General features: G+C 53.8%; 1 protein-coding gene across 1 annotated transcript in view; it reads right to left on the bottom strand.

Moving 5' to 3' along the window:
* Nucleotides 1-17,945: 17,945 nt before the first annotated feature.
* Nucleotides 17,946-23,225, bottom strand: part of LOC144677676 (AP-1 complex subunit gamma-1-like) — a gene marked incomplete at its 5' end in the record, with an annotated part of 9,237 nt that continues 3,957 nt past the window's right edge. Inside the window, 3 exons of the mRNA XM_078537706.1 lie at nucleotides 17,946-18,088; nucleotides 19,214-19,312; nucleotides 21,853-22,022. Coding sequence (XP_078393832.1) covers nucleotides 17,987-18,088; nucleotides 19,214-19,312; nucleotides 21,853-22,022 — 371 coding nt within the window. The remainder of the gene's footprint in view (nucleotides 18,089-19,213; nucleotides 19,313-21,852; nucleotides 22,023-23,225) is intronic.

The following is a 23,225-nucleotide window of genomic DNA, read 5'->3' on the forward strand; positions in this document are numbered from 1 at the left end:
GGGTATCTGTTATTCTATATATAACCCACCCCGAACCCCTCGATTAGATTCCAGTCTGTTACTCACTCCCGGGTATCTGTTATTCTATATATAAACCACCCCGAACCCCTCGATTAGATTCCAGTCTGTAACTCACTCCAGGGTATTTGTTATTCTATGTATAAACCAGCCAGAACCCCTCGATTAGATTCCAGTCTGTAACTCACTCCCGGTTATCTGTTATTCTATATATAAACCACCCTGAACCCCTCGATTAGATTCCAGTCTGTAACTCACTCCCGGGGTATCTGTTATTCTATATATAAACCACCCCGAACCCCTCGATTAAATTTCAGTCTGTAACTCACTCCCGGGTATCATTTATTCTATATATAAACCACCCCGAACCCCTCGATTAGATTCCAGTCTGTAACTCACTCCCGGGTATCTGTTATTCTATATATAAACCACCCCAAACCCTTCGATTAGATTCCAGTCTGTAACTCACTCCCGGGTATCTGTTATTCTATATATAAACAACCCCAAAACGCCTCGATGAGATTCCAGTCTGTAACTCACTCCCGGGTATCTGTTATTCTATATATAAACGCCCCCGAACCCCTCGATTAGATTCCAGTCTGTAACTCACTCCCGGGTATCTATTATTCTATATATAAACCACCCCGAACCCCTCGATTAGATTCCGGTCTGTAACTCACTCCCGGGTATCTGTTATTCTATATATAAACCACCCCGAACCCCTCGATTAGATTCCAGTCTGTAACTCACTCCCGGGTATCAGTTATTCTATATATAAACCCCCCCGAACCCCTCGATTAGATTCCAGTCTGTAACTCACTCCCGGGTATCTGTCATTCTATATATAAACCACCCCGAACCCCTCGATTAGATTCCGGTCTGTAACTCACTCCCGGGTATCTGTTATTCTCTATATAAACCCACCCCCCGAACCCCTCGATGAGATTCCATTCTGTAACTCACTCCCGGGTATCTGTTATTCTATATATAAACCATCCCGAACCCGTCGATTAGATTCCATTCTGTAACTCACTCCCGGGTATCTGTTATTCTATATATAAACCATCCCGAACCCCTCGATGAGATTCCATTCTGTAACTCACTCCCGGGTATCTGTTATTCTATATATAAACCACCCCGAACCCCTCGATTAGATTCCAGTCTGTAACTCACTCCCGGGTATCTGTTATTCTGTATATAAACCACCCCGAACCCCTCGATCGGAATGCAATCTGTAACTCACTCCTGGGTTTCTGTTATTCTATATATAAACCACCCCGAACCCCTCGATTAGATTCCAGTCTGTAACTCACTCCCGGGTATCTATTATTCTGTATATAAACCACCCCGAACCCCTCGATCGGATTCCAATCTGTAACTCACTCCTGGGTTTCTGTTATTCTATATATAAACCACCCCGAAACCCTCGATTAGATTCCAGTCTGTAACTCACTCCTGGGTATCTGTTATTCTATATATAAACCACCCAAAACCCCTCGATTACATTCCAGTCTGTAACTCACTCCCGGGTATCTGTTATTCTATATATAAAACACCCCGAACCCCTCGATTACATCCCAGCCTATAATTCACTCCCGGGTATCTGTAATTCCATATATAAACCACCCCGAACCCCTCGATTAGATTCCAGTCTGTAACTCACTTCCGGATATCTGTTATTCTAAAAAAAAACCACCCCGAACCCCTCGATTAGATTCCAGTCTGTTACTCACTCCCGTGTGTCTGTTATTCTATATATAAACCACCCCGAACCGCTCGATTAGATTCCAGTCTGTAACTCACTCCCGGGTATCTGGTTTCTATATATAAACCACCCCGAAACCCTCGATTAGATTCCAGTCTGTAACTCACTCCCGGGTATCTGTTATTCTATATATAAACCACCCCGATCCCCTCGATTAGATTCCAGTCTGTAACTCACTCCCGGGTATCTGTTATTCTATATATAAACCACCCCGAACCCCTCGATTAGATTCCAGTCTGTAACTCACTCCCGGGTATCTGTTATTCTATATATAAACCATCCCGAACCCATCGATTCGATTCCAGTCTGTAACTCACTCCCGGGTATCTGTTATTCTATATATAAACCACCCCGAACCCCTCGATTAGATTCCAGTCTGTAACTCACTCCCGGGTATCTGTTATTCTATATATAAACCCACCCCACGAACCCCTCGATTAGATTCCAGTCTGTAACTCACTACCGGGTATCTGTTATTCTGTATATAAACCTCCCTGAACCCCTCGATTAGATTCCAGTCTGTAACTCACTCCCGGGTATCTGTTAGTCTATATATAAACCCACACCTCGAACCCATCGATTAGATTCCAGTCTGTAACTCACTCCTGGGTTTCTGTTATTCTATATTTAAACCACCTCGAGCCCCTCGATTGGATTCGAGTCTGTAACTCACTCCCGGGTATCTGTTATCATATACATAAATTCCCCGAGCCCCTCGATTAGATTCCAGTCTGTAACTCACTCCCGGGTATCTGTTATTCTATATATAAACCACCCCGAACCCCTCGATAAGATTCCAGTCTGTAACTCACTCCCGGGTATCTGTTATTCTATATATAAACCACCCCGAACACCTCGATCAGACTCCAGTCTTTAACTCACTCCCGGATATCTGTTATTCTAAAAAAAAACCACCCCGAACCCATCGATTAGATTCCAGTCTGTAACTCTCTCCCGGGTATCTGTTATTCTATATATAAACCCCCCCCCGAACCCATCGATTTGATTCCAGTCTGTAACTCACTCCCGGGTATCTGTTATTCTATATATAAACCACCCCGAACCCCTCGATTAGATTCCAGTCTGTAACTCACTCCCGGGTATCTGTTATTCTATATATAAACCACCCCGAAACCCTCGATTAGATTCCAGTCTGTAACTCACTCCCGGGTATCTGTTATTCTATATATAAACCACCCCGAAACCCTCGATTAGATTCCAGTCTGTAACTCACTCCCGGGTATCTGTTATTCTATATATAAACCCCCCCGAACCCCTCGATTAGATTCCAGTCTGTAACTCACTCCCGGGTATCTGTTATTCTATATATAAACCCCCCCGAACCCCTCGATTAGATTCCAGTCTGTAACTCACTCCCGGGTATCTGTTATTCTATATATAAACCACCCCGAAACCCTCGATTAGATTCCAGTCTGTAACTCACTCCCGGGTATCTGTTATTCTATATATAAAACTCCCCGATCCCCTCGATTAGATTCAAGTCTGTAACTCACTCCCGGGTGTCTGTTATTCTATATATAAACCACCCCGAACCCCTCGATTAGATTCCAGTCTGTAACTCACTCCCGGGTATCTGTTATTCTGTATATAAACCTCCCCGAACCCCTCGATTAGATTCCAGTCTGTAACTCCCTCCCGGGTATCTGCTATTCTATATATAAACCACCCCGAAAGCCTCGATTAGATTCCAATCTGTAACTCACTCCCGGGTATCTGTTATTCTGTATATAAACCACCCCGAACCTCTCGATTTGATTCCAGTCTGTAACTCACTCCCGGGTATCTGTTATTCTGTATATAAACCACCCCGAACCCCTCGATTAGATTCCAGTCTGTAACTCTCTCCCGGGTATCTGTTATTCTATATATAACCCACCCCGAACCCCTCGATTAGATTCCAGTCTGTAACTCACTCCCGGGTATCTGTTATTCTATATATAAACCACCCCGAAAGCCTCGATTAGATTCCAGTCTGTAACTCACTCCCGGGTATCTGTTATTCTATATATAAACCACCCCAAACCCCTCGATTCGATTCCAGTCTGTAACTCACTCCCGGGTATCTGTTATTCTATATATAAACCCGACCGAACCCCTCGATTAGATTCCAGTCTGTAACTCACTCCCGGGTATCTGTTATTCTATATATAAACCACCCCGAATCCCTCGATTAGATTCCAGTCTGTAACTCACTCCCGGGTATCTGTTATTCTATATATAAACCACCCCGAACCCCTCGATTAGATTCCAGTCTGTAACTCACTCCCGGGTATCTGTTATTCTATATATAACCCACCCCGAACCCCTCGATTAGATTCCAGTCTGTAACTCACTCCCGGGTATCTGTTATTCTATATATAAACCACCCCGAACCCCTCGATTAGATTCCAGTCAGTAACTCACTCCCGGGTATCTGTTATTCTATGTATAAACCAGCCAGAACCCCTCGATTAGATTCCAGTCTGTAACTCACTCCCGGGTATCTGTTATTCTATATATAAACCACCCCGAACCCCTCGATTAGATTCCAGTCTGTAACTCACTCCTGGGTATCTGTTATTCTATATATAAACCACCCCGAACCCCTCGATTAGATTCCAGTCTGTAACTCACTCCCGGGTATCTGTTATTCTATATATAACCCACCCCGAACCCCTCGATTAGATTCCAGTCTGTAACTCACTCCCGGGTATCTGTTATTCTATATATAAACCACCCCGAACCCCTCGATTAGATTCCAGTCTGTAACTCACTCCCGGGTATCTGTTATTCTATATATAAACCACCCCGAACCCCTCGATTGGATTCCAGTCTGTAACTCACTCCCGGGTATCTGTTATTCTATATATAAACCACCCCGAACCCCTCGATTAGATTCCAGTCTGTAACTCACTCCCGGGTATCTGTTATTCTATATATAACCCACCCCGAACCCCTCGATTAGATTCCAGTCTGTAACTCACTCCCGGGTATCTGTTATTCTATATATAAACCACCCCGAACCCCTCGATTAGATTCCAGTCTGTAACTCACTCCCGGGTATCTGTTATTTTATATATAAACCACCCCGAACCCCTCGATTAGATTCCAGTCTGTAACTCACTCCCGGGTATCTGTTATTCTATATATAAACCCCCCCGTACCCCTCGATTAGATTCCAGTCTGTAACTCACTCCCGGGGATCTGTTATTCTATATATAAACCACCCCGAACCCCTCGATTAGATTCCAGTCTGTAACTCACTCCCGGGTATCTGTTATTCTATATATAAACCACCCCGAACCCCTCGATTAGATTCCAGCCTGTAACTCACTCCCGGGTATCTGTTATTCTATATATAATCCACCCCGAACCCCTCGATTAGATTCCAGTCTGTATCTCACTCCCGGGTATCTGTTATTCTATATATAAATCACCCCGAACCCCTCGATTAGATTCCAGTCTGTAACTCACTCCCGGGGTATTTGTTATTCTATATATAAACCACCCCGAACCCCTCTATTAGATTCCAGTCTGTAACTCACTCCCGGGGATCTGTTATTCTATATATAAACCACCCCGAACCCCTCGATCGGATTCCAATCTGTAACTCACTCCTGGGTTTCTGTTATTCTATATATAAACCACCCCGAACCCCTCGATTAGATTCCAGCCTGTAACTCACTCCCGGGTGTCTGTTATTCTATATATAAACCACCCAAAACCCCTCGATTGCATTCCAGTCTGTAACTCACTCCCGGGTATCTGTTATTCTATATATAAACCACCCCGAACCCCTCGATTACATCCCAGCCTGTAACTCACTCCCGGGTATCTGTAATTCCATATATAAACCACCCCGAACCCCTCGATTAAATTCCATTCTGTAACTCACTTCCGGATATCTGTTATTCTAAAAAAAAACCACCCCGAACCCCTCGATTAGATTCCAGTCTGCAACTCACTCCCGGGTATCTGTTATTCTATATATAAACCACTCCGAAACCCTCGATTAGATTCCAGTCTGTAACTCACTTCCGGGTATCTGTTATTCTATATATAAACCACCCCGATCCCCTCGATTAGATTCCAGTTCGTAACTCACTCCCGGGTATCTGTTATTCTATATATAAACCACCACGAACCCCTCGATTAGATTCCAGTCTGTAACTCACTCCCGGGTATCTGTTATTCTATATATAAACCACCCCGAACCCCTCGATTAGATTCCAGTCTGTAACTCACTCCCGGGTATCTGTTATTCTATATATAAACCACCCCGAACCCCTCGATTAGATTCCAGTCAGTAACTCACTCCCGGGTATCTGTTATTCTACATATTAACCACCCCGAACCCCTCGATTAGATTCCAGTCTGTAACTCACTCCCGGGTATCTGTTATTCCATATATAAACCACCCCGAACCCCTCGATTAGATTCCAGTCTGTAACTCACTCCCAGGTATCTGTTATTCTATATATAAACCTCCCCGAAACCCTCGATTAGATTCCAGTCTGTAACTCACTCCCGAGTATCTGTTATTCTATATATAAACCACCCCGAACCCCTCGATTAGATTCCAGTCTGTAACTCACTCCCGGGTATCTGTTATTCTTTATATAAACCACCCCGAACCCCTCGATTAGATTCCAGTCTGTAACTCACTCCCGGGTATCTGTTATTCTATATATTAACCACCCCGAACCCCTCGATTAGATTCCAGTCTTTATCTCACTCCCGGGTATCTGTTATTCTATATATAAACCCACCCCCCGAACCCCTCGATTAGATTCCAGTCTGTAACTCACTGCCGGGTATCTGTTATTCTGTATATAAACCACCCCGAACCCCTCGATTAGATTCCAGTCTGTAACTCACTCCCGGTAATCTGTTATTCTGTATATAAACCTCCCCGAACCCCTCGATTAGATTCAAGTCTTAACTCACTCCCGGGTATCTGTTATTCTATATATAAACCCACCCCCCGAATCCCTCGATTAGATTCCAGTATGTAACTCACTCCCGGGTATCTGTTATTCTATATATAAACCACCCCGAACCCCTCGATTAGATTCCAGTCTGTAACTCACTCACGGGCATCTGTTATTCTATATATAAACCACCCCGAACCCCTCGATTAGATTCCAGTCTGTAACTCACTCCCGGGCATCTGCTATTCTATATATAAACCACCCCGAACCCCTCGATTAGTTTCCAGTCTGTAACTCACTCCCGGGTATCTGTTAGTCTATATATAAACCACCCCGAACCCCTCGAATAGTTTCCAGTCTGTAACTCACTCCCGGGTATCTGTTATTCTATATATAAACCACCCCAAACCCCTCGATTAGATTCCAGTCTGTAACTCACTCCCGGGTATCTGTTATTCTATATATAAACCACCCCGAACCCCTCGATTAGATTCCGGTCTGTAACTCACTCCCGGGTATCTGTTATTCTATATATAAACCACCCCACCGAACCCCTCGATTAGATTCCATTCTGTAACTAACTCCCGGGTATTTGTTATTCTATAAATAAACCACCCTGAACCCCTCGATTAGATTCCAGTCTGCAACTCACTCCCGGGTATCTGTTATTCTGTATATAAACCCACCCCCCGAACCCCTCGATTAGATTCCATTCTGTAACTAACTCCCGGGTATTTGTTATTCTATAAATAAACCACCCTGAACCCCTCGATTAGATTCCAGTCTGCAACTCACTCCCGGGTATCTGTTATTCTATATATAAACCACCCCGAGCCCCTCGATTAGATTCCAGTCTGTAACTCACTCCCGGGTATCTGTTATTCTATATATAAACCACCCCGAACCCCTCGATCGGATTCCAATCTGTAACTCACTCCTGGGTTTCTGTTATTCTATATATAAACCACCCCGAACCCCTCGATTAGATTCCAGTCTGTAACTCACTCCCGGGTATCTGTTATTCTATATATAAACCACCCCGAACCCCTCGATTAGATTCCAGTCTGTAACTCACTCCCGTGTATCTGTTATTCTATATATGAACCACCCCGATCCCCTCGATTACATCCCAGCCTGTAACTCACTCCCGGGTATCTGTTATTCCATATATAAACCACCCCGAACCCCTCGATTAAATTCCAGTCTGTAACTCACTCCCGGGTATCTGTTATTCTAGTAAAAAACCACCCCGAACCCCTCGATTAGATTCCAATCTGTAACTCACTCCCGGCTATCTGTTATTCTATATATAAACCACCCCGAACCCCTCGATTAGATTCCAGTCTGTAACTCACTCCCGGGCATCTGTTATTCTATATATAAACCACCCCGAACCCCTCGATTAGATTCCAGTCTGTAGCTCACTCCCGGGTATCTGTTATTCTATATAGAAACCACCCCGAACCCCCTCGATTAGATTGCAGCCTGTAACTCACTCCCGGGTATCTGTTATTCTATATATAAACCTCCCCTAACCCCTCGATTAGATTCCAGTCTGTAACTCACTCCCGGGGTATCTGTTATTCTATATATAAACCACCCCGAACCCCTCGATTAGATTCCAGTCTGTAACTCACTCCCGGGTATCTGTTATTCTATATATAAACCTCCCCGAACCCCTCGATTAGATTCCAGTCTGTAACTCACTCCCGGGTATCTGTTATTCTATATATAAACCACCCCGAACCCCTCGATTAGATTCCATTCTGTAACTCACTCCCGGGAATCTGTTATTCTATATATAAACCACCCCGATCCCCTCGATTAGATTCCAGTCTGTAACTCACTCCCGGGTATCTGTTGTTCCTATATATAAACCACCCCGAACCCCTCGATTAGATTCCAGTCTGTAACTCACTCCCGGGTATCTGTTGTTCTATATATAAACCACCCCGAACCCCTCGATTAGATTCCAGTCTGTAACTCCACTCCCGGGTATCTGTTATTCTATATATAAAGTACCCCGAACCCCTGTATTAGATTCCAGTCTGTAACTCACTCCCGGGTATCTGTTATTCTATATATAAACCTCCCCGAACCCCTCGATTAGATTCCAGTCTGTAACTCACTCCCGGGTATCTGTTGTTCTATATATAAACCACCCCGAACCCCTCGATTAGATTCCAGTCTGTAACTCACTCCCGGGTATCTGTTGTTCTATATATAAACCACCCCGAACCCTCGATTAGATTCCAGTCTGTAACTCACTCCCGGGTATCTGTTATTCTGTATATATACCACCCCGAACCCCTCGATTAGATTCCGGTCTGTAACTCACTCCCAGGTATCTGTTTATTCTATATATAAACCACCCCGAACCCCTCGATAGATTCCAGTCTTGTAACTCACTCCCGGGTATCTGTTATTCTATATATAAAACCACCCCGAACCCCTCGATTAGATTCCAGTCTGTAACTCACTCCCGGGTATCTGTTATTCTATATATAAACCCCCCCGAACCCCTCGATTAGACTCCAGTCTGTAACTCACTCCCGGGTATCTGTTATTCTATATATAAACCACCCCGAACCCCTCGATTAGATTCCGGTCTGTAACTCACTCCCAGGTATCTGTTATTCTATATATAAACCACCCCGAACCCCTCGAATAGTTTCCAGTCTGTATTGCAGGCCTGTGCGCCTGTATATTTACAATGTTCGCTGCCTGTCTACTTCCGTTATCAATGCCGATTGTTCTGAATGACCGGTGGACCCGGAGGTTTTGTTGCTTCTGGGTGTTGTCCTGGACCTTGCCCTGTCTTGGAGGGCGTGAGAGGGGAGCTGACATCACCGCTTGACCGTCACCTTTCTCCGCCTGTGCCGCCTGTCACCGGGGATTCCGCTCGCTCGCCCGCCAACATTGTGTTGGTTGAGAAATGGTTTCGTGAGCTAGGGTGTGGGGGTGGGAGAGAGGGCCAGGCGGGGGAGGGGGATGTTGGAGTTGGGAGGAGGGGCACCCCGTGTTGGGAGAGGGGAGTTGGGAGAGCGGGGGGAGGGGAGTGGGGAGAGCGGGGGGAGGGGAGTGGGGAGAGCGGGGGGAGGGGAGTGGGGAGAGCGGGGGAGGGGAGTGGGGAGAGCGGGGGGAGGGGAGTGGGGAGAGCGGGGGGAGGGGAGTGGGGAGAACGGGGAGGGGGGCGGGGAGAGCGGGGAGGGGAGCGGCGAGAGCGGGGGAGGGGAACGGAGAGAGCGGGTGAGGGGGCGGGGAGAGCGGTTGATGGGGGCGGGGAGAATGGGGGAGGGGGAGCGTGGAGAGCGGGGGCGGGGAGAGCGGGGGAGGGGAGCGGGGAGAGCGGGGGAGGGGAGCGGGGAGAGAGTGGGAGGGGAGCGGGGAGAGAGGGGAGTGGAGAGAGGGGGAGGGGAGTGGGTGAGAGGGGGAGGGGAGAGAGGGGAGGGGAGAGAGGGGAGTGGGGAGAGGGAGAGGGGAGAGGGAGAGGGGAGGGAGTGGGGAGAGAGCGGGAGGGGAGAGAGGGGGAGGGGAGTGGGGAGAGAGGGGGAGGGGAGAGAGGGGAGTGGGGAGAGAGGGGAGTGGGGAGAGAGGGGAGTGGGGAGAGAGGGGGAGGGGAGAGAGGGGGAGGGGAGTGGGGAGCGAGGGGGAGGGGAGTGGGGAGCGAGGGGGAGGGGAGTGGGGAGAGAGGGGGTGGGGAGAGAGGGGGTGGGGAGAGAGGGGGAGGGGAGAGATGGGGAGGGGAGTGGGAGAGAGGGGGAGGGGAGCGGGAGAGAGGGGGAGGGGAGCGGGGAGAGCGGGGGAGGGGAGTGGGGAGAGCGGGGGAGGGGAGTGGGGAGAGCGGGGGAGGGGAGTGGGGAGAGCGGGGGAGGAGGGCGGGGGAGGGGAGCGGGGAGGGCGGGGGAGGGGAGCGGGGAGGGCGGCGGAGGGAGCGGGGGAGGGGAGTGGGGAGGTGAGTGGGGGGAGGAGAGTGGGGGAGGTGAGCGGGAGAGGAGAGTGGGGAGAGCGGGGGAGGGGAGTGGGGAGAGCGGGGGAGGGGAGCGGGGTAGGGGGAGTGGGGGAGGTGAGCGGGAGAGGAGAGCGGGGGAGGGAGAGCGGGGAGGGGAGAGCGGGGGAGGGGAGAGCGGGGGAGGGATTAGGGAGAGCGGGGGAGGGGAGTGGGGAGAGGGGGAGGGGAGTGGGAGAGGTGGGGAGTGGGGAGAGCAGGGGAGGGGAGCGGGGGAGGGGAGTGGGGGAGGTGAGCGGGAGAGGAGAGGAGGAGTGGGGAGAGCGGGGGAGTGGAGAGCGGGGGGAGGGAGAATGGGGGAGGGATTGGGGAGAGCGGGGGTGGGGAGAGCGGGGGTGGGGAGCGGGGGTGGGGAGCGGGGAGAGTGGGGGAGGGGAGCGGGGGAGGGGAGCGGGGGAGGGGAGCGGGGGAGGGTAGAGCGGGGGAGGGGAGTGGGGGAGGGGAGCGGGGGAGCGGGGGAGGGGACAGCAGGGGAGGGGAGAGCGGGGGAAGGGAGAGTGGGGGAGGGATTGGGGGAGAGCGGGTGTGGGGAGAGCGGGAGAGGGGAGTGGTGAGAGCGGGGGAGGGGAAGTGGGGAGAGCGGGGGAGGGGAGCAGCGAGAGCGGGGAGGAGAGGGGAGAAGGGGGAGTGAGAGGGTTAATCTCCGATAGGGGAACAGGCTGCCCGGTGTCTGTAACTGGGGGAGAGGGGGGCAGTGAGAGGGTTAATCTCCGATAGGGGAACAGGCTGCCCGGTGTCTGTAACTGGGGGAGAGGGGGGCAGTGAGAGGGTTAATCTCCGATAGGGGAACAGGCTGCCCGGTGTCTGTAACTGGGGGAGAGGGGGGCAGTGAGAGGGTTAATCTCCGATAGGGGAACAGGCTGCCCGGTGTCTGTAATGGGAGGGGAGCAGGGTTGGAGGGTTGAATCTTACACTTTACCTGGATTGATTGATCAGTCCAGTCTGTCAGTCTGACCCGAGTGTCTCTCATGGGATTTTAACATTTTAACCAGACCGGTGAGATCAGTGTGCGGTGAATTCTGACACAGCCGGTCACCTACACTCAAGAAACAATTACAATTATGGGAAAAACAATGTTTTATCACTGGTGTCAGAAAGACAGGGCGAGGGAGAGAGATGGAGATGCAGAAATATCTGTAAATGTTTGTGTAGGTATTTACTGAGACTGGAGTTATAGACCAGTTACACACATAAACACACATACACACAGACCTATCTACTGACGCACACACACACACACACACACACTCACACACACACACACTCACACTGGCACACACACATACACACAGACTGGTACACACGCACTTACACACAGACACACACTGGCGCACACACACACGCAGACTGATGCACACATGCACCCGTGCACAGATACACACACAGACTGACACACACACACACACACACTGGTGCACACACACATACACACAGACCTATCTACTGACACACACACACACACACTGGTGCACACACACATACACACAGACCTATCTACTGACACACACACACACACACACACTGGCTCACACACACATACACATAGACCTATCTACTGACACACACACAAACACACACACAGGCGCACACACACATACACACAGGCTGGTAAACACGCACTTAGACACAGACAAACACTGGCGCCCACACACACGCAGACTGATGCACACATGTTCCCGTGCACAGACGCACACACACACTGACACACACACTTGCACACACACACACACACAGACTGACACACACATGCAGACTGATACAGATAGACGCAAGCATGCATAGACAAACACGCAGGTTGATACACACAGACTGACACACACATCCAGACAGACTGACACACAGAAACTGATACACACACAAACAAAGACTGATACACGCACACACTCAAACATAGACTGACACACACATTGACACACAGAAACACTGACACACACATTTGGACTGACACCCACAGACTGGTACACCCACACATATAGGCTGACAGACACACAGACGCATACATACATTTACATGAACACAGTTACACACACTGACACACACACACATTCGCACACACAAACACTGACGCACACACTAACTGATGCACATACAGAGACTGTCTCTCATATGCTGATAAAGACACAAACACACACAATCTTTCTCTCTTTCCCTAATTGTTCCGTTCTCCATTGCAACACAAAAAATCACATACAGACTAACAGCTCCATCCTGAGGCCAAGATACCCACACACAATCTCTTCCCCAAGAGGCACCTCAGCATCGTCAAACTGATAATGGACCGGAGAGGTTTCAGCCCGGTGTTCGAGCGCAGTAACGAGAGGTGTCAGAGCCACAGTCCGACAGTGCGGCGCTCCCTCAGCACTGACCCTCCGACAGTGCGGCTCTCCCTCAGCACTGACCCTCCGACAGTGCGGCTCTCCCTCAGCACTGACCCTCCGACAGTCCTGTCGGTGGCCGGTGCGGCGGGGGAGGGGTGGAACGTGGGGGTTGCGGAGGTGGGGGTGAGGGGGGAGAGGGGGTGCTGGGAAGTGGGTGATCTCACTGACGCGTTGCACGGGGATGCCACAATGCCGGTACTGGAGGCGGATTCGCATCTTCAGCGGTTGCTGCCGGGGTGGGAGGGGGATCAAAAATACAAAAATAATTCACCGCCGGACTCGTCCATTCGGCCCATCGAGTCCCTCCTGTCCCATCTCCTCCTGGAACCATTCGCCATCTCCGCTTCCTCCCCCAACCCCACTCCCCTCCTCCTTGTAGCAGCGAGTCCCGGGTCGTCTCCTCTCGCCGCTGGAAAAAAACTCCCCCTTCGCCTCCCCCGACTACCCCCACCACCCCCCACACTTAAATCCGTCTGCCCCACACCCCACCCCTGCCCAGCCCCCGGACAATTCCTCCTCCCGTCAGCGAACGGGGACAGAGTTTCCCCCTCCGCCTCCTCCACCTTCCGCAAACCTGTCCTACTCGTGTCGGCCTCCGTCAGATCTCCCCTCGATCGCTCAGCAAACGGGGACAAAGTTTCCTCCTCCCCCTCCGCCTCCTCCACCTTCCGCAAACCTGTCCTACTCGTGTCGGCCTCCGTGAGATCTCCCCTCGATCGCTCAGCGAACGGGGACAGAGTGTCCTCCTCCTCCTCCACCTTCCGCAAACCTGTCCTACTCGTGTCTGCCTCCGTCAGATCTCCCCTCGATCGCCTTCACTCCGGAGGGAAACGATCCCAGCTCCTCCAACCCTAACCCCCTGACGCTCAAAATCCTCTCCCTCCCATCATTCCCCGGGGGAACCGTCCCGGGAAATCTCCCTCCTCCGCACCCTCCCCCCGGGACCCTCGCCTCCTCCCTACCGTGTGTCCGGAGCGGGACGCGGCGCTCCGGTCGTGTCCTGACCGGGAGCATTTACAAACGTTCCAAATAACGTCCCAGCGTTTGCGCCCGGTGCCTCTATTTGTGAAGCCCCCTTTCCCATCGACTCCTCTAACCCCGCGCCCCCCTCGGTGTGTGTGTGCCGCTACCTGGAAAGATCGATACGCCTGATCGCCCAGATCCCGCTGCTCCCTCCCCACCCCCGAACGCTCTTCAGGAATGTACCGTTAAGTCTACGTGTCCTCTGGCTGGTCCCTTCTGCCCAGAACACACCCGCCCTCGCGCGTCCCTGTGTTAAACTGCAGCCGCCCCTTCTCCGCCCAGGTCGCTCGGCCATCGCTGTCCGCTTGCCGGTGATCGCGGGTGCCTCTCGCTGTTGATCAGCCACTCCCCACTTGCCCTACCCACCCCCAACCCCTCTCAAACCAGCTCCACACCCGACGGGCGACTGTTATCGGCAAAGCGTAGCGCGGTGGCCGAGGCACAGCACGATCCCATGGCCGCGCGGGGACGGTGTCGATCGGCGACTCGCTGGCGGGTTTCGCTGACGCGATGGTGCCGGGTTTGTGTTGGACCCCGTCCCCACCCGCCAATCGGCACTCACCGCGCACCAGCCCTCCCTACACCCCTCTCCCACCTCCGACAGTGCGGTGCTCCCTCAGCACTGACCCTCCGACAGTGCGGCTCTCGCTCAGTAATGCCCCTCGGACAGTGCGGCTCTCCCTCAGCACTGACCCTCCGACAGTGCGGCTCTCGCTCAGTAATGCCCCTCGGACAGTGCGGCTCTCCCTCAGCACTGACCCTCCGACAGTGCGGCTCTCCCCCTCAGCACTGACCCTCCGACAGTGCGGCTCTCCCCCAGCACTGACCCTCCGACAGTGCGGCTCTCCCTCAGCACTGACCCTCCGACAGTGCGGCTCTCCCTCAGTACTGACCCTCCGACAGTGCGGCTCACCCTCAGCACTGACCCTCCGACAGTGCGGCTCTCCCTCAGCACTGACCCTCCGACAGTGCGGCTCTCCCTCAGCACTGACCCTCCGACAGTGCGGCTCTCCCTCAGCACTGACCCTCCGACAGTGCGGCTCTCCCTCAGCACTGACCCTCCGACAGTGCGGCTCTCCCTCAGCACTGACCCTCCGACAGTGCGGCTCTCCCTCAGCACTGACCCTCCGACAGTGCGGCGCTCCCTCAGCACTGACCCTCCGACAGTGCGGCTCTCCCTCAGCACTGACCCTCCGACAGTGCGGTTCTCCCTCCGTACTGACCCTCCGACAGTGCGGCGCTCCCTCAGCGCTGACCCTCCGACAGTGCGGCTCTCCCTCAGCACTGACCCTCCGACAGTGCCTCTCCCTCAGCACTGACCCTCCGACAGTGCGGCTCTCCCTCAGCACTGACCTCCGACAGTGCGGCTCTCCCTCAGCACTGACCCTCCGACAGTGGGACCTTCTCCCTGATGCGATGAGCAGACAGTGGATTGTGTTTTGAGCAATTAATTCCGGTCAAACTGTACACGTCCCAAAAGAAAGCACAGAAGCATCACAGTCGCTGGTGGCACAGTCGCCCAGCAGGAGGCGGAGAGAGAGACGGTTTGGCAGTGGGGGGTTTGGTGGGGGAGGGGTTGTTTCCCCGGTCAGTTGGATCGGCGGAATTTACCCCCCTCCCTCTCTTCACGGCCGCCCCCCTCCTGTGTTCACCAGGGCCCCTCAGACACACCGACACGTGCCATGGACTCCCTCTCCCCGGGGTCTCACCCTCCCCGTGCCCACGGCTGCCCCCACCCCCCTACCCTGTGGAGACCCCACTCGTTCCGAAGCTGGGGAGAGAGAGAGAGAGAGACTGGGGAGAGAGAGAGAGACTGGGGAGAGAGAGAGACTGGTGAGAGAGAGAGAGGAGAGACTGGGGAGAGAGAGAGTGAGAGACTGGGGAGAGAGAGAGAGAGAGACTGGGGAGAGAGAGAGACTGGGGAGAGAGAGAGAGAGAGAGACTGGTGAGAGAGAGAGAGAGAGAGACTGGGGAGAGAGAGACTGGGGAGAGAGAGAGACTGGGGAGAGAGAGAGAGAGAGAGACTGGGGAGAGAGAGACTGGGAGAGAGAGAGAAAGAGAGAGAGAGACTGGGGAGACAGAGAGACTGGGGAGAGAGAGAGAGAGACTGGGGAGAGCGAGAGAGAGAGAGGCTGGGGAGAGAGAGAGAGAGAGAGAGAGACTGGGGAGAGAGAGACTGGGGAGAGAGAGAGAAAGAGAGAGAGAGACTGGGGAGACAGAGAGACTGGGGAGAGAGAGAGAGACTGGGGAGAGAGAGAGAGAGAGAGACTGGGTAGAGAGAGAGAGAAACAGAGAGAGAGAGAGACTGGGGAGAGAGAGAGAGAGACTGGGGAGAGAGAGAGAGAGAATAGGGATAGAGAGAGAGAGAGACTGGGGGAGAGAGAGCGAGAATAGGGTTAGAGAGAGAGAGACTGGGGGGGGAGAGAGAGAGAGAATAGGGATAGTGAGAGAGAGAGACTGGGGGAGAGAGAGAGAGAATAGGGATAGAGCGAGATAGAGACTGGGGGGAGAGAGAGAGAATAGGGATAGAGAGAGAGAGAGACTGGGGGGGAGAGAGAGAGAGAATAGGGATAGAGAGAGAGAGAGACTGGGGGGCGAGAGAGAGAGAATAGGGATAGAGCGCGATAGAGACTGGGGAGAGAGAGAGAGAGAATAGGAATAGAGAGAGAGAGCGACTGGGGAGAGAGAGAGGGGCTGAGGAGAGAGAGAGAGAGAGACTGGGGAGGGAGAGACTGATTGGGGAGAGAGAGGGAGACACTGAGACTGAGGAGAGACAGAGAGAGAGAGACAGAGACAGAGAGGAGAGAGAGACAGAGACAGAGACAGACAGAGACAGAGAGAGAGAGAGACAGAGACAGAGACAGACAGAGACAGAGAGAGAGAGAGACAGAGACAGAGACAGAGACAGAGAGAGAGAGAGACAGAGACAGAGACAGAGACAGAGAGAGAGAAGAGACAGAGAGAGATGAAGAGAGAGAGACAAACAGACTGAGGAGTGAGAGGAAGAGAGACGGGAGAGAGAGATGCAGGGGAGAGCGATCAGGGAGAGGGAGAATGAATGGGAGAGAGAGACAGAGAGAGAGAGACTCGGAGAGAGAGAAAGATTGGGAGAGAGAAAGATTGGGAGAGAGAGAGAGATTGGGAGAGAGAGAGAGATTGGGAGAGAGAGAGAGATTGGGAGAGAGAGAGAGATTGGGAGAGAGAGAGAGATTGGGAGAGAGAGAGATTGGGAGAGAGAGAGAGATGGGGAGAGAGAGACCAATGGTGCCAAGCACAAAGGAGAGGAGGGAGAAGATGAGCAGAGCGAAGAGAACGAAGAATCAGAGGAGGAGAGAGGAAAAGACGAGGTAAAGGGGAGCGAGGGGGAACGGAGGAGGGAGGGAGATAGTGAAGCAGAGAGAAAGGAGAGAGACAGTGAGGTGCTCGAGGAGAGCGACAGAGAGAGAGAGAGAAAGGAAGGGGCAACAGAGAGAGAGAGAGAGAGAATAGGAAGAGGTGAAAGTGAGGGAGAGGGAGAGGGGAGAGAGGGAGAGGAAGAGAGAGTCTAGCCGAGGGAGCCGGAGGTGTCCGATCAGGAAGAGGGACGAATGAGGAGGCCGACAGTTCTTCAATAAAAATCACACCCACACAATCTCTTCCGCAGATTCCCCTCCGCTCCGGCCTCCATGGGGGTCTTTGTTGTTCCTGGCCAGCCGGCTGTCGCCCACCCACCCCCCCCGGAGAGGGTCCGGGATCCTGTCGGTGGCCGGTGGGGTGAGGGGTGGAACGTGGGTGTTGCGGAGGTTGTGGAGGGGGAGGGGCGGTGCTTCGGGCGCCCACTGGTAACTCAGCCGCCGACGCTCCCCCAGCTCCCCGGGTATGGTCACTGCCAGGCTTGTGCTGGGAAGTGGGTGATCTCACTGACGCGTTGCACGGGGATGCCACAATGCCGGTACTGGAGGCGGATTCGCATCTTCAGCGGTTGCTGCCGGGGTTGGAGGGGGAGCAAAAATACAAAAATAATTCACCAAAAATAATTCACCCATTCGGCCCATCGAATCCCTCCTGTCCCATCTCCTCCTGGAACCATTCGCCATCTCCGCTTCCCACCCCCCCACCACTCCCCTCCTCCTCGTAGCAGCGAGTCCCGGGTCGTCTCCTCTCGCCGCTGGAAAAAAAACTCCCCTTTCGCCTCCCCCGACTACCCCCACCACCCCCCACACTTAAATCCGTCTCCCCCACACCCCACCCCCCTGCCCAGCCCCCGGACAATTCCTCCTCCCGTCAGCGAACGGGGACAGAGTCTCCTCCTCCTCCTCCTCCACCTTCCGCAAACCTGTCCTACTCGTGTCGACCTCCGTCAGATCTCCCCTCGATCGCCTTCGCTCCGGAGGGAAACGATCCCAGCTCCTCCAACCCTACCCGCTGTCGCTCAAAATCCCCTCCCTCCCATCATTCCCCGGGGGAACCGTCCCGGGAAATCTCCCTCCTCCACACCCTCCCCCCGGGACCCTCGCCTCCTCCCTACCGTGTGGCCGGAGCGGGACGCGGCGCTCCAGTCGTGTCCTGACCGGGAGCGTTTACAAACGTTCCAAATAACGTCCCAGCGTTTGCGCCCGGCTCTCCCTCAGCGCTGACCCTCCGACAGTGCGGCTCTCCCTCAGCGCTGACCCTCCCACAGTGCGGCTCTCCCTCAGCACTGACCCTCCGACAGTGCGACTCTCCCTCAGCACTGACCCTCCGACAGTGCGGCTCTCCCTCAGCACTGACCCTCCGACAGTGCGGCTCTCCCTCAGCACTGACCCTCCGACAGTGCGGCTCCCCCTCAGCACTGACCATCCGACAGTGCGGCTCTCCCTCAGCACTGACCCTCCGACAGTGCGGCTCTCCCTCAGCACTGACCCTCCGACAGTGCGGCTCTCCCTCAGCACTGACCCTCCGACAGTGCGGCGCTCCCTCAGCACTGACCCTCCAACAGTGCGGCTCTCCCTCAGCACTGACCCTCCGACAGTGCGGCGCTCCCTCAGCACTGACAGAGGGCTTGTTGCTTCCAGGGTTACCCCACTGCGCTATTCTAGGCCGTTCCACGTTTCCGATGCGCGGGACTCACCTTTTGTGGGTTGAGGAGCTGCACAACCTGTGTGAGCGATCCCGAGCCCTGTGCAGGTACCACACTCCCACTGGGAGACAGGAGCTGCAACTGGATAGACTGAGGGATAGAGACAGAGAGAGAGAGAGAGAGAGAAAGAGAGAGACAGAGATAGAGATAAAGGGAGAGACAGTGAAAGAGACAGAGAGAGGGAGAGAGACAGAGAGAGGGAGAGAGAGAGAGGGAGAGAGAGAGGGAGACAGACAGACAGAGAGAGAGACAGAGAGAGAGTGATAGAGAGATAAACAGAGAGAGAGAGAGAGCAAGGCAGAGAGAGAGAGAGACAGAGAGAAAGGCAGAGAGAGAGCGAGAGAGAGACAGAGAGATAAAGGGAGTGACAGAGAAAGAGCCAGAGAGAGAGAAAGAGCAACAGAGAGACAGAGAGAGGGAGAGAGACAGAGAGAGGGAGAGAGATAGAGACAGAGAGAGACAGAGTGAGAGAAACAGAGAGAGACAGAGAGAGAGAGAGATAGATAGAGAGAGAGACAAAGAGAGACAGAATGAGACAGAGAGTGACAGAGAGCAGACAGACAGAGCGAGGGAGAGGGATAGAGAGAAAGAGACAGAGATAGGAAGAGAGAGAGACAGAGAGAGATGGGGAAAGAGAGAGAGAGACAGGCGGAGGGAGAAGAGGACAGAGAGAGACGGAGAGAGAGAGAGAGAGAGAGGGAGAGAGAGAGAGGGAGAGAGGGGGAGAGGCAAGGGTGAGGGGGGAAAGCGAGATGAGGAGAGACAGAGAGAGAGAGAGGCAGAGCGAGAGAGGGAGAAGTGGAGAGAGAGGGAGAAGGGGAGAGAGAGGGAGAAGGGGAGAGAGAGGGAGAAGGAGAGAGAGAGGGAGAAGGAGAGAGAGAGAGGTCAGTCGGAACCGGAACACCTTTCTGCAGGGCCGATCTCGGGCAGGGGGTCTCTCTCCCCGAGTCTCGACGCGCTTAGACCCCCTTTCGTTTCGTCCACGTTCTCTCAGGGGGTGGGGGTTCAAACACTGACCTCTGACCTTTCGCCCTCCAGAGGCCTGGCGATGGGTGGGGTGGGGTGGGTTTGGGGAGCCCAGGGGTGAAGGATCTCCTGCTGCAGTTGTGCAGAGACTCGGTGAGCCCACACCGGGAGTACCGTGGTCCGGCCTTGGGTCCCCTCGTCCTCGGGAAGGATAGAATTGGCGTGGAGGGAGCGCAGCGGGATTGTGGTTCGTGGAGAGATGGGGGAGACTTTGGCCTGTCTCTTCTGGAGTCTGGAAGAGTTGAGAGGGGAATCTCAGGGGGGAACGCACGAGACTCGATGGAGTTGAGAAGGATGAGGTGGGGGGTGGGGGATCTGATTGAAACTTCCAGGATACTGAAAGGCCTGGGATAGAGTGGGACGCGGGGGAAGATGTTTCCATGAGTCGGAGAGACTAAGGACCCCCAAGGGGCACAGCCTCAGAGTCAAGGGAAGACCTTTGAGAACAGAGATGAGGAGAAACTTCTTTAGCCAGAGAGAGCGGTGAATCGATGGAATCCATTGCCACAGAAGGGCTGTGGAGGCCACGGGTCATTGAGTGTATTGAAGACCGAGATAGATAGGGTCTCGATTGGGTAAGGGGGGGATCAAAGGTGACGGGGAGAAGAAGGCGGGGAGAATGGGGGTTGAGAAAACTTATCGGCCTATGATTGAATGGCGGAGCAGACTCGATGGGCCGAATGGCCTAATTTCTGGGGGGGGGGTGGGAGTCTCAGGGTCAAGGGTCAGCCCTCTAGGACGGAGACGAGGAGCCATTTCTTCACTCAGTGGGGTCGCGAACCTCGGGAATTCTCGACCCCAGGGGCGTTGTGGATGCTCCAGCGTCAAATAGGGTTAAGGCCGGGGCAAGAGAGGTTTCGGGGTGTCCGGAGAGGGACAGTGGGCTGGGACCTGACCAGTGGCCAGTAACATTCGCGCCCCACACACACACACACACACACAAGTGTCAACAGGCAATGACCATCTCCAACAAGAGAGAATCCAACCATCGCCTCCCCTTGACGTTCAATGGTGTCACCATCACTGAATCCTCCCCCACTATCAACATCCTGGGGGTTACCATTGACCAGAAACTGAACTGGGGACCCAGCCCTATAAATACTGTGGCTACAAGAGCAGGTCAGAGGCTGGGAATCCTGCGGAGAGTCACTCACCTCCTGACTCCCCCCACCAAAGCCTGTCCACCATCGACAAGGCACAAGTCAGGAGTGTGATGGGGACACTCCCCACTTTGCCTGGATGAGTTGCAGCTCCCACAACCCTCGAGAAGCTCGACACCGTCCAGGACAAAGCAGTCCCCCCGCCCCGCTCGATCGGCACCCCATCCACCAACATTCACTCCCTCCCTCCCTCCACCGACGCACAGTAGCAGCAGCGTGTGTACCATCTACAAGATGCACTGCAGCAACTCGCCAAGGCTCCTTCGACAGCGCCGCCCAAACCCACCACCGCTACCGTCCAGGAGGACAGTATCGAGCCTGCTCTGCAGCGCAATCCCCTGCTCATCCACGGACCCCACCGCCCCCACCGCTTCTCCCCACCCACCCACCCCGCTTCTCTCCGGACTCCGGACTCCCGCTCTCCCCCGGACCCTCTGCTCTCACCTTGGGGACGGCCGCTTGGAACACAAAGTCAGTCATGTCGCTGCCAGTGGAGTTGGTGGCGTCCAGGGAGATGGACAGCAGCCTGGAGTTGGCGCTGGACAGCTCGAAGGAGAAGCTGATGGAGAGCCCGTCCTCCTCGTAGGCGACAATGGGAGGGATCGCCGCTGGTGCTGGAGAGAGAGAGAGAGAGAGAGAGAGAGTGAGAGATAGAGAGAGACGGAGAGAGGGATAGAGAGGTGGAGGGAGGGAGGGAGAGAGAGAGAGAGAGAGAGAGACAGATACACAGTCAGATATCAACGGGCACAGCACACGTTACAGTCCCAAACACCCGAGGGGAGAGAGAACGAGAGTGAGGCCATTCGGCCCTCCAACTCTGTTCTGTCCATGTGATAGAAACAAGTACAGCTTATCGCACACCGACAATGAATAGACTATAAAATCCCTCCAGCCCCTACACCCCTCCCTATCTCTGTAACCTCCTCCACTCCCCTACACCCCCTCCCTATCTCTGTAACCTCCTCCACTCCCCTACACCCCTCCCTATCTCTGTAACCTCCTCCACTCCCCTACACCCCTCCCTATCTCTGTAACCTCCTCCAGTCCCCTACACCCCCTCCCTATCTCTGTAACCTCCTCCACTCCCCTACACCCCTCCCTATCTCTGTAACCTCCTCCACTCCCCTACACCCCTCCCTATCTCTGTAACCTCCTCCCCTCCCCTACAACCCTCCCTATCTCTGTAACCTCCTCCACCCCCCTACACCCCTCCCTATCCCTGTAATCTCCTCCAGCCCCCTACACCCCTCCCTATCTCTGTAACCTCCTCCACCCCCCTACACCCCTCCCTGTGTCTGTAACCTCCTCCACTCCCCTACACCCCTCCCTATCTCTGTAACCTCCTCCACTCCCCTTACACCCCTCCCTATCTCTGTAACCTCCTCCAGTCCCTACAACCCTCCCTATCTCTGTAACCTCCTCCAGCCCCCTACACCCCTCCCTATCTCTGTAACCTCCTCCAGCCCCCTGCTCCCCTCCCTATCTCTGTAACCTCCTCCAGCCCCCTACACCCCTCCCTATCTCTGTAACCTCCTCCAGCACCCTACACCCCTCCCTATCTCTGTAACCTCCTCCAGCCCCTACACCCCTCCCTATCTCTGTAACCTCCTCCAGGCCCCTAGACCTCTCCCTATCTCTGTAACCTCCTCCAGCCCCCTACATCCCTCCCTATCTCTGTAACCTCCTCCAGCCCCTACAATCCTCTCTATCTCTGTAACCTCCTCCAGCTCCTACACCCCTCCCTATCTCAGTAACCTCCTCCAGCCCCCTACACCCCTCCCTATCTCTGTAACCTCCTCCAGCCCCCTACAACCCTC

This window comes from Cetorhinus maximus, unplaced genomic scaffold (genome assembly GCF_964194155.1).
Source record: "Cetorhinus maximus unplaced genomic scaffold, sCetMax3.hap1.1 HAP1_SCAFFOLD_2867, whole genome shotgun sequence".
Classification (NCBI taxonomy): domain Eukaryota; kingdom Metazoa; phylum Chordata; class Chondrichthyes; order Lamniformes; family Cetorhinidae; genus Cetorhinus; species Cetorhinus maximus.